The sequence below is a fragment of the Camelina sativa genome, chromosome 7 (genome assembly GCF_000633955.1).
Source record: "Camelina sativa cultivar DH55 chromosome 7, Cs, whole genome shotgun sequence".
NCBI classification, from domain to species: domain Eukaryota; kingdom Viridiplantae; phylum Streptophyta; class Magnoliopsida; order Brassicales; family Brassicaceae; genus Camelina; species Camelina sativa.
Window position 1 is genome coordinate 25,080,953 of NC_025691.1, and position 11,279 is coordinate 25,092,231.

General features: G+C 38.8%; 4 protein-coding genes and 1 non-coding gene across 5 annotated transcripts in view; 1 reads left to right on the top strand and 4 right to left on the bottom strand.

Moving 5' to 3' along the window:
• Positions 1 to 1,108, top strand: part of LOC104702473 (putative pentatricopeptide repeat-containing protein At1g77010, mitochondrial) — a 3,975-nt gene extending 2,867 nt beyond the window's left edge. Inside the window, exons 3-4 of the mRNA XM_019227141.1 lie at positions 22 to 667; positions 765 to 1,108. Coding sequence (XP_019082686.1) covers positions 22 to 536 — 515 coding nt within the window. The 3' untranslated portion in view covers positions 537 to 667; positions 765 to 1,108. The remainder of the gene's footprint in view (positions 1 to 21; positions 668 to 764) is intronic.
• Positions 1,069 to 3,339, bottom strand: LOC104702472 (chaperone protein dnaJ 10-like). Its single transcript, XM_010418325.1, has 9 exons — positions 3,059 to 3,339; positions 2,908 to 2,967; positions 2,735 to 2,817; positions 2,498 to 2,651; positions 2,278 to 2,407; positions 1,857 to 2,194; positions 1,698 to 1,778; positions 1,474 to 1,602; positions 1,069 to 1,375 (listed from the first exon to the last, which is right to left on the bottom strand). Exons 1-9 carry the CDS (start codon positions 3,143 to 3,145, stop codon positions 1,295 to 1,297), a joined length of 1,143 nt encoding a protein of 380 aa, XP_010416627.1. The 5' UTR covers positions 3,146 to 3,339; the 3' UTR covers positions 1,069 to 1,294.
• On the bottom strand, positions 3,795 to 3,866 carry TRNAQ-UUG. Its single transcript has one exon. It is a non-coding gene; the product is annotated as a tRNA-Gln (tRNA).
• On the bottom strand, positions 4,027 to 9,708 carry LOC104704927 (putative DEAD-box ATP-dependent RNA helicase 29). Its single transcript, XM_019227866.1, has 11 exons — positions 9,248 to 9,708; positions 7,993 to 9,154; positions 7,813 to 7,870; positions 7,552 to 7,665; positions 7,410 to 7,461; positions 7,231 to 7,307; positions 7,053 to 7,105; positions 6,841 to 6,922; positions 6,693 to 6,749; positions 5,471 to 5,600; positions 4,027 to 4,553 (listed from the first exon to the last, which is right to left on the bottom strand). Exons 1-11 carry the CDS (start codon positions 9,621 to 9,623, stop codon positions 4,177 to 4,179), a joined length of 2,538 nt encoding a protein of 845 aa, XP_019083411.1. The 5' UTR covers positions 9,624 to 9,708; the 3' UTR covers positions 4,027 to 4,176.
• Positions 9,812 to 11,279, bottom strand: part of LOC104702475 (carboxyvinyl-carboxyphosphonate phosphorylmutase, chloroplastic) — a 2,616-nt gene continuing 1,148 nt past the window's right edge. Inside the window, exons 2-6 of the mRNA XM_010418329.1 lie at positions 11,193 to 11,266; positions 10,803 to 10,885; positions 10,689 to 10,713; positions 10,430 to 10,605; positions 9,812 to 10,338 (exon numbers count right to left, since the gene is read on the bottom strand). Of these exons, the coding sequence (XP_010416631.1) occupies positions 9,970 to 10,338; positions 10,430 to 10,605; positions 10,689 to 10,713; positions 10,803 to 10,885; positions 11,193 to 11,266 (727 nt within the window). The 3' untranslated portion in view covers positions 9,812 to 9,969. The remainder of the gene's footprint in view (positions 10,339 to 10,429; positions 10,606 to 10,688; positions 10,714 to 10,802; positions 10,886 to 11,192; positions 11,267 to 11,279) is intronic.

Below are 11,279 nucleotides of genomic sequence, written 5' to 3' on the forward strand. Positions count from 1 at the left end.
CATGGAACTCAATGATATCAGGTTATGCTACAAATGGTCTTGGATTTGAAGCGATTGATTTGTTCAAGAAAATGAATGTTGCTGGTATAAAACCCACCCGGATCACCTTTATGGTAGTTCTAACAGCGTACAATTACTGTGGTTTAGTGGAAGAAGGAAGGAAATTTTTTGAGGCTATGAAGTTGGATCATGGTTTTTTTCCAGATAAAGAGCATTTTTCATGTATGGTTGACCTTTTGGCTCGTGCTGGTTACGTGAAAGAAGCCTTAAATCTTGTAGAAGAGATGCCTTTCGAAGCGGATGCAAGCATGTGGTCATCTGTCCTAAGAGGATGTGTAGCAAATGGACATAAATCCATGGGAAAGAAAGTTGCTGAGAAGATTATAGAGCTTGAACCTGAGAACTCAGTTGCTTATGTGCAGTTGTCCGCCATATTTGCAACCTCTGGAGATTGGGAAAGCTCGGGGCTTGTAAGAAAATTGATGAGAGAGAAGAATGTGACAAAGAATCCAGGTTCTAGTTGGGCTGATTGTTGAATACTCAGTTTGAGTGGTGTTAATACCACCGAGAGAAGCAAAACGACAAGTCAAGTTTGAGTAAAAAGAAATGGAGTGAGGAGTTTGAAACGAAATAAACAAAACTTACTATCACTTGAAGTTTGATGAACGTAAGTATTTCATATTTTTATCCATCCTGGAAAATTTCGTTTATCTGCTTCGCTGTGAATTGATAGGTATGCTTTGTTTTCTGATCTGTTTCTGCAGTAGTCTGATCGCATTGTGCACTACATGGTCTATACATTGAGATATGAGACAGAGGAACTGTGCTACTTGAGCTAGAGAACATTAGCGTGATGGTGACTTTTTACAGGTTGATAGAGAAATCAAAGATCTGCAACTAGACGTTTCCACTAGCAAACTACATAGCACCATTGATTCTTTTGTTGAGCTAGAGACGCATGGTTTCACCGTGAAACTTTCACTTTACACCACCTCAATCAGAAATCACGGTTTGGTGTTTGAAGATGAAGTGGTTGAGTTGGAATGCCAGATCTCCAAGAGTACAGGGTAAAGAAGGAAACTTACAACAAAACAGTATAGCAAATAGCAAGCTTGTAATGATTACAAAACACGATTTTTTTCTTCTTTTTAAGGAAAAACTTATTTTAACAATTTGTTAAGTTTGATCCATCAACTATCATCATTACAGATATTTATAAAGAATTAATAACTTAAGAGGATGCATCACATTCAACATGTGAGACCCATCAATTGCAATGTGAGTGTGGTATTGATCATTTGCCTTTGTATACAATTTCATCATCGTCTACATCGAATGCTGGATTGCAGAGACATCTGAAGAGTCTACCAATCCCCTGTAAAATAATGTCCAATCAAGAATCTAAATCTCAGCTTATCTTATTCCATTATCACTGATCATAGAAATGACTTAAAAGTGAAAATCATATTTGACCTGAGTGAGCAGAGGAGTTCTATATGAAAGTGGTTGTGAAGAATCGTCATCGCTGCTACTGTCATCATCGTCGTCGCTGTCTTCATCTTCTCTTTTTGATGTTGAACCGTTCCTTGATTGTTTTTCTTGCTACCCAAGCCACACCAATCTTGAATCAGCACAAAAAAAAAAAAAAACAGAACAGATTATGTGATATGATTTAACTGATTTATGTTATTAAAAACCTGGAAGATCTTCCCAAGAATCTTGAGAGCCATTGCTCTAGACTTAAGCTCCTCCTTTCTTAAGTTGTTATCGCGCAAAACCTAACAAATTTTTATTTCAAGAATCATATCTTATGTCTCAGATCCAAATATAAGCAGAAAAAGAACCAAAGAACTCACCATCTGACACACATGTAACAGAGTCACTTCAATGTCGACCACATTGAGTTTCCACAGAGAACCCATCAGTGTTTCTTTGTTGGACTGAATATGAGACTCCAAATCATTAGCTGTACTAGTCCCATCTTTCTTGAGTCTCCGGTTACTCTCTTCTTGAAGCTGAAGTAACTGAAAAGCTCCTTTGGCTGCACTGATCTGTGATTTCCAAGAATGACCTTTGTTCCTAACCCATTCAGCTACAAATGGAACTCCTAAATAAAGAGCTCTCTTCCCAAGTTCTTGAGCTGCTTGTCTTGTGTATACATATCCAATTGTATGCAACATATCCGCTCCAAAAGCTTCATTCACAAGAAGAATTCAATTCAAAAATGCAAAGATTGTAAAACTGAAAGAAAGAGAAGGTAAGGAGACAAGACAATGCCTGCATCTGATAATCTCTTGGCTTCAGATTCTGCGCGGTGTATGAATCCTTCTTTGTCTCCATTGACGTATTGACTCAGAAAATCTTTGAGAAATCTTGCGAGGTTTTCTTCTCTTTCTTTTTGAACAGCCTACAAAGAAAGAGAAGAGTCTTTGTTTATGTAAGATGATCAGATCAAGAAGATTGATATATTAGTTATAACATATGGTTTTTGATTTGCCTTTAATTTGTCATGAAACTGATCAGGGGATTCAATTTCAGAGGCCATCTGTGTGGAAGCCATTGATGCAACAGCTAAGTGGCCGATATAATCCTCGAATAGTTCACTTCCAAAGAGAAGAGCGAAAACAGCCGTTGGATCAACCATTGTTTCTCTGATTGTTCAAAGAAAACCATTAAACATTGTCAGAGAAAGAAGAGAGAAACACATACAATCTTTACTCAAACAAAACATTACTTGGGAGCTGAGAACTTTCCAGTCCGATCATACGCTTCACGATGAACAGGATCACTTAGAACTTGGTAAGCTTCACCAAGAACCTGTCTTCGAGAAGAAAAGAAAATTCCTTGATTTGATCAAATAAATAAAAACATGAAAAGCAAATGACATTAAACGAATCTTTAACTTGCCTGAAACTTTTCAGCAGCCAGAGGATCACCTTGATTCTTATCAGGATGAACTTGTCTTGCCTAAAAGATCTAAGAATCAGTCCTCCAAAACAGAGAAAAAACTCACAGATCTAATGAAAACTTCAAAAGAATAAAGAGATAAGAAGCAAACCTTGATATAATAAGCCTTGCGAATCTCTTCCTCAGAAGCAGAGGGAGTGACACCAAGAACATCATAGTACACTGTTTCCTTCACCATGATCAGATCAAAAGATGTCAAAAGAGTTTGAGAAAGAACAAAGATGTGATAGATTGGGTAGATAAGAAAAGAAAAGGTTGGTTTGGTGTTTGGTGTGTGTGAAGAAGCCTTTAGGAGAGATGTGGGGAAGAAGAAGTACACAAAAGGGTTCTTGATCTGGTTGAAGAAGCAGAAAAGAAAAAAAAGTGATAGGCTTTACAGTTATGATGCACTTTTTTCCTAATATACTACTAATTGCGCCGCTTTTGAGCGGGACTACAAAAAACATCACTCTCTCTTTTTAACTGTCTACTCAGTGCTTTCTATCATTCAGTTTCATGTCTCTTTTTGCTTATTCTCCATTTCTAAGATACTACTTTTTAGACAATAATTAGACATGTCACTTAGATCTAGAGACTGATGCAAGATAGTTAAATATAGCTAATGAGTTGTATTGCTATGAATAAATTTGAATACAGTTAGATATTTTTCCCAAACCCGTTTGATGGATATTAACTTCTTTCTATCTACTTACAGATACAACTTTGAATACACTCTTTTAAGTTTTGAGGCGGATTCAATTACAAAGAGTCACGGATCAAAAAATCAACTTTTGTTTTCATTTAGCAAAAGTGAATAATGATGGCGAATTCTTAAAAAAAAAAGTGAAAGGTCCTACCGGGAGTCGAACCCAGGTCGCTGGATTCAAAGTCCAGAGTGCTAACCACTACACCATAGAACCTTGTTGTACAACACCTGATGTCATCATTATTTAGATATACCTAAAACCACGAATCGTGAGTACAAGTGTAACTAACTTAATGGCTTTCGTTTTGTTGTCGCCAACCGTCGACATTTTTCCATTTTTCGATAACTTAATTTTACGAAAGCAATTCCGGAAAAGAATACAAACAAGGTTAAAAAAAAGTGTAGCACAAAATTTGAGTAGAGAAAGCTCAGTGAGTCGTATAACATTTTTAATAAGTAATCATAGTTGTCTAAGCTCAAAAGTTTTGACGAGTCTTCTTCTCTTGTAGATAGAGTCTTCATCACTATCTTCCTCTCCCACGTTTACCTCCACCTCCTCGTCCTCTTCCTCCTCCACCTCCTCGTCCTCCACCTCTCTTGCCCCCTCTACTACTAGTGCTACTACTACCACGACGACCTCCAAAATCCCTCCCGCTTCCTCTTCCACCTCCACCACCAAATTCCCTGCTGCTACCACTGCCAAAATCTCTACCGCCGCCCCCTCTACCGCCCCGGCCTCCCCTGGCCCCACCTCTTCCACCTCTCTTGCTCTGCAGATAAGACACTTTGTTCGCCTTTTGCTGTCTCTCTTTACGGACCTGCTCCAGGTCTTTGATCTCTGAACGCACATGCGCGTTAGGCACTGATCCTTTCCGTCTCTTCCCGTCTCGGCCACCTCTACCTGCCAAGTTTTTCTCTTTTAGACTTGTTGACGACTCAAACAAGGCAAAACGCTGAAACCTGTGTGGAAATATGTTGTACACTATTATTTACCTGACATGCTTGAGGTTTCGCCTGCATCACCGCTGTCTCTGCTGAATGCTGACTTGTGAGTATTCTCTTTCCATTTCTTGTATATCCCTGTCTTGTTTGCTTTCACTTTAGCTCCACTCTCTGTCTTTATCTATTTTAGTTTCAAAAACCTTAGTTAGCTTAAAGCCTCCCAGAAAATCATCGAATGTTTTTAAGCAAATGACACTTTTACTACCTTTCCACTGGCTGTTACTCGATCTCCATTGTTCAACTTGATGTACTTCTTACTTTTCTGTTACCAAAGACAAATCCAATTTTTTAATACAATTAAGATTACAGTTGGGTTGGGGCAATTGTAATGAAGGAAGCTCAACAACTATTACCTTATCCCAATGAAAATTTTGTTTTTGCTGCGTCATCCCTTGCCCATCATCTGCAACTAGATCTAGAACAGCAGCGTCCAACCTACAAATCCGAAATGAGTACACAAGACGCGTCAATATCTGACAAAGATTTTTATGTTTGCAAGATCTGAATGCAACCCCTTGGATCCTTCTACGGAATATCACAAAAAGCTCCATCAATAACTATTTACCTATTTGATGCAAACCCTTCGTTACCCCTCAAAGATAGCCCCGCCTCTGAATGCTGCGTTCATAAGAGTAATAAAGTGTTAAACTTTGCATCATCTCAATACGATCATAAGCATTGTAGCTTTGACTGCTGAAGCGTAGTGACACAGAAAATGCTTTTATTTAATAAANTTTCTCTTTTAGACTTGTTGACGACTCAAACAAGGCAAAACGCTGAAACCTGTGTGGAAATATGTTGTACACTATTATTTACCTGACATGCTTGAGGTTTCGCCTGCATCACCGCTGTCTCTGCTGAATGCTGACTTGTGAGTATTCTCTTTCCATTTCTTGTATATCCCTGTCTTGTTTGCTTTCACTTTAGCTCCACTCTCTGTCTTTATCTATTTTAGTTTCAAAAACCTTAGTTAGCTTAAAGCCTCCCAGAAAATCATCGAATGTTTTTAAGCAAATGACACTTTTACTACCTTTCCACTGGCTGTTACTCGATCTCCATTGTTCAACTTGATGTACTTCTTACTTTTCTGTTACCAAAGACAAATCCAATTTTTTAATACAATTAAGATTACAGTTGGGTTGGGGCAATTGTAATGAAGGAAGCTCAACAACTATTACCTTATCCCAATGAAAATTTTGTTTTTGCTGCGTCATCCCTTGCCCATCATCTGCAACTAGATCTAGAACAGCAGCGTCCAACCTACAAATCCGAAATGAGTACACAAGACGCGTCAATATCTGACAAAGATTTTTATGTTTGCAAGATCTGAATGCAACCCCTTGGATCCTTCTACGGAATATCACAAAAAGCTCCATCAATAACTATTTACCTATTTGATGCAAACCCTTCGTTACCCCTCAAAGATAGCCCCGCCTCTGAATGCTGCGTTCATAAGAGTAATAAAGTGTTAAACTTTGCATCATCTCAATACGATCATAAGCATTGTAGCTTTGACTGCTGAAGCGTAGTGACACAGAAAATGCTTTTATTTAATAAAAATAACATACATGATTTACTGGTATGGAGCTGATAAAGTTATCATCGTCCTTGAAGCTTTCTTGCGCCTTTCTTTTCTTACCGCTTACTGAAATTCATGGAGAGTTTATTTGAAAGCAGGTAACCAAAGAAGTGGGTAACTGACTTTAACACATAATTAAAGAACCAAGAGCGCAAGCAGCACGCATACCTTTGCTTCCCTCTATTGCGCCCTCACCAAAAGAGGTTGTAGGTTCAGATTCCTAAATATCAAAACATTTATGTGAGTGAAACTAATGGCAACGGAACAAGCATGTCTCACAATTTAATATTAGAAACTGCACAAGATTTACCATCTCCAAATGATTATTGGAACTTTTCTGTTTCTGCTGATNAGCTCCACTCTCTGTCTTTATCTATTTTAGTTTCAAAAACCTTAGTTAGATTAAAGTCTTCCAGAAAATCATCGAATGTTTTTAAGCAAAGGACACTTTTTACTAACCTTTCCACTGGCTGTTACTCGATCTCCATTGTTCAACTTGATGTACTTCTTACTTTTCTGTTACCAAAGACAAATCCAATTTTTTAATACAATTAAGATTACAGTTGGGTTGGGGCAATTGTAATGAAGGAAGCTCAACAACTATTACCTTATCCCAATGAAAATTTTGTTTTTGCTGCGTCATCCCTTGCCCATCATCTGCAACTAGATCTAGAACAGCAGCGTCCAACCTACAAATCCGAAATGAGTACACAAGACGCGTCAATATCTGACAAAGATTTTTATGTTTGCAAGATCTGAATGCAACCCCTTGGATCCTTCTACGGAATATCACAAAAAGCTCCATCAATAACTATTTACCTATTTGATGCAAACCCTTCGTTACCCCTCAAAGATAGCCCCGCCTCTGAATGCTGCGTTCATAAGAGTAATAAAGTGTTAAACTTTGCATCATCTCAATACGATCATAAGCATTGTAGCTTTGACTGCTGAAGCGTAGTGACACAGAAAATGCTTTTATTTAATAAAAATAACATACATGATTTACTGGTATGGAGCTGATAAAGTTATCATCGTCCTTGAAGCTTTCTTGCGCCTTTCTTTTCTTACCGCTTACTGAAATTCATGGAGAGTTTATTTGAAAGCAGGTAACCAAAGAAGTGGGTAACTGACTTTAACACATAATTAAAGAACCAAGAGCGCAAGCAGCACGCATACCTTTGCTTCCCTCTATTGCGCCCTCACCAAAAGAGGTTGTAGGTTCAGATTCCTAAATATCAAAACATTTATGTGAGTGAAACTAATGGCAACGGAACAAGCATGTCTCACAATTTAATATTAGAAACTGCACAAGATTTACCATCTCCAAATGATTATTGGAACTCTTCTGTTTCTGCTGATGTCTCGTATTGATGATCTCCTCATGAATGGCTCTTTTCCTCTTCATCACATCAACCCATTGGCCAGGGGGACCCTGCACAAGAACCAAAACGTTTTGGCTTAGACTACTTATAAACAAATCACAGAAATACACAAGTAAACTACCAGCCAAGAAGAGAATTTTGAAAGAGATGAACTGATCATATAAATAGTGTAACAGGGTAGGAAAAGCGAGGATAACCTTCACATTTTTGGATTTGGCAGCTTCACCTTCTGCTTCAAGTACGGTCTGCTTGGGTCTAGCATAGATCAACCATAAATATAATTATCAAGTTGGTGTTAAATTACATATGGACACACCATCTTCAAGTCTGGCCGTATCAAGAAATAGAGAGATAGAAAGGATGATTATACTACTCACCTGAAATTTTTAATTTTCTGGAAAAAGGCCATTGCCTCTAGTTCCCCACTTTCAATTATGCTTCTGAAGATGGGATGCAAGCCTTCTCGGGGTAAATCCTTTGCTCTCCTAATGGACTCTTTTGACGGTGAGGGTTTTGTTTTTGAATACAAACGAAAAGCTTTTGCGGATGTTCTTTCAAGAGAATCTAATTCTCCAGATGAATCAACCATTTCTCGGATTCTGTTGAAGATAAGGTCAATGGTTTTCTGAGGAAAACGACCATATACGGTTACTCCACTATCAATTGCTTGACTAGTTTTGCTCATTACTTCTTCCATGTTCTTCAAGACCTCATCCTCAGTGGGTGCAGGCCTGACTGGTTTTGAGAGGAATAGATGAAGATCTAACAGATATGGCATATCTTCAGGTGTAACAAAGGAATATGCAGAACCTGTACGACCAGCCCTGGCAGCTCTTCCCACACGATGAACAAAAATCTTTGGTCTCGGAGGGAAATCCCAGTTGATAACATTATCAAGCAATGGTATGTCAATACCCCTAGCAGCAATATCTGTCACAATCAACAACATAGTCTTCCTCGCTCTGAACCTTGATACATGAATCTTACGCGCGTCTTGATCCATATCACCATAACACACAGATGGTTCAATATTCTCCAACTTAAACAATGAGTTGACAAATTCCACATGATGCTTTGTCGAAACAAATATCAAGGTCTGTTCATTTGAACTTATATGCTCCCTTACCAAGTACAGCAATGCAGCATACTTCTCTTCCGGTCGTAAGGTCAAAAACGAAAGTTTCAAATCCGGGCTTATCTTGTTCTCAACATCTAACCGAACAAGCTGAGGCTCACGCAAACCAGCCTTTGCAAATTCTGCAAGGGCACTTGGTAAAGTGGCACTAAAAAGCAAAGTCTGCCTGTTCTCACTTAACTGAGTTAGAATCTGATGCAACTGTTCAGCAAAACCCATACCAAACAGACTATCAGCCTCATCGAAAACCACATACTCAACCGTCCTAAGTGTCATGTCATCAACCTCAGACAAAAGATGCATAAGTCTCCCAGGAGTTGCAATGATCACATCAGGGCCTTTTGTTAACTCTTCAAACTGGTCTTCCATGCTATCTCCACCAACTAGTAAGGATACACGAAGATCTGCAAAAAGAAAAATCAAAGCTTTAAAAATTCAATCTTTGCAAAATCAAATAGTGAAAGAGAAAGTTATTAGATTGAATTCTTTAGACCAACCTGTAAATTTGCCGAGCTCCTTGGCGAACTTCAGAGTCTGCTCAGCTAAATCACGAGTAGGCGACAATATGAGTGCTCTAACACCTCCCTGAGGAACATGTTGTTTGAGCTTCTCAAGCATAGGAATCAGAAAAGCTGCGGTTTTACCGGAACCGGTTCGAGCCATGGCAACAACATCGACGCCAGAGAGGATGAGCGGCATCGTCTTCCTCTGGATTGGTGTAGGAACTTTGTAACCCTTCTTCTTGATTGCATTGAAGACATTAGGACCAAGATTTAGTGACTCGAATCCTCCAGATTTGCCTTTCTTCTTCTGTTTCTCTTTCCGGTGAAGCTCAGTGACTGAACTCACCAAAAAACCATTTCCTTCAACCATGGTAATGCAGACTTTGTGACTGCAGAGGATCCCCAAAATTAGGGTTTAGAAACGAAGAAAATGACTTCGCCGTGATGATGATGATTCACAGTTTTGTTAGCTTTGGGTTTTAGGGTTTAACGAAGGGAGACAATTACGAGAAAACCTTTTCACGGGCTTGACATACTTTTGGGCCTGAAGGCCCAACATTTAATTTGCAACATTTTTTTTGATGACTGCAAAAGTTACATATTACATTACATTATTGAAGAGACCAATGAGGCAATGACCATGGCACAAAATAATCGTCTGCAAAATAGCAAACATAATAAAAGTAGAGCATGTATATATGTATATAGTAGCCTCGTCATGATTTAGTTGTCCCAAGAGCGTTCCTAAGATTTGAGTAGCGAGCTTCGAGCTCAAACCATGAGTCTAAATCCACCAAACTATTGAACTCCTCAAAAGTAGCCATCTTTTGCAAGTGATCTCGAGTGCTTCCTTTTTCTTTAAGAGTTTTGAGAACATCAACCAGAGCTCGAGCCGATGCATAAAGTGCGGTGAGAGGGTGAACGATCAAGTGAAATCCCATTTCTTTAAGCTCCTCAGGTGTGTGCAATGGTGTGACTCCGCCTTCAATCATGTTGCAAACTCTATAACCTTTTGTTCGTTTTCCAATTTCCTTGAGCTCATCGTCGTCTCTTGGTGCTTCTACAAAGGAAGCATCAGCTCCCGCCTGCAAGAATTACAACAATTCCGGTTAGAGTCTTAACACCATTCTGTTTTTTTTTTTCAACTTCTTTATTGGTAATAAACTTGCTTGTTACCTCCATGTAGAGATTAACACGTGCAATGGCGTCTTCAAGCCCTGATTTTGCAGAAGTAGCACGTACGTCTGTTCTGGCGACAAGGAAGAAGTCAGAATCTCCAATAGCGTCACGAGCTGATGCTATTTTGGCGGCATGTTCTTCGGCTGGTATCACCTGTTTACCACGCATATGACCTACACACACACAAAAGAAAACATTTGAGATTATGAAGTATCAAGTGTGTCCATAGAGTGACATTTGAAGATGTCACACATACCGCACTTTTTTGGCCATGCTTGGTCCTGCGAAGAATGACCAACAAAATGGTAAATGAGTCTTGATGATCAATTCCGAGACAGAGAAACTCATCAAAGAAGCAGAGTCAATTTACCTCAAGAAAGCAACCAGCAGCACCTGCTGCGATCAAATCCTTGACAGTTCTTTGAACGTTTAACGCATTTCCTCCACCGGTATCTTAAAACAAGATCAAACGAACAAAGAATAAATCCCGTTACATATATAAGAGCCTAGTAATAATACACTATAAGTCTATAAACAAGCAAATCCCATTTTTTTCAAAAAGCTATGAATATAACTAAAAAAGCAAGCATAAGAATGATAATTGCAATCTTTGGCAATCCTCACTATATAGTAGTTTCAGTTTTTGGCAATGCTCACTTATCGAAGAATCAACAAATAAAATTTCAATCTTTTTTTTTGTTAAGTTCCTTTGCACACTTAATGATTTCCTTAATTTACTAACAACATTTGAAAACGTTACCGGCATCTGCAATGATGGGTATATTTGGAGCTGACGCACACACCGACCTTGCCGTCGCAGCCATCTCCGGCGGTCTAAAACGACAAA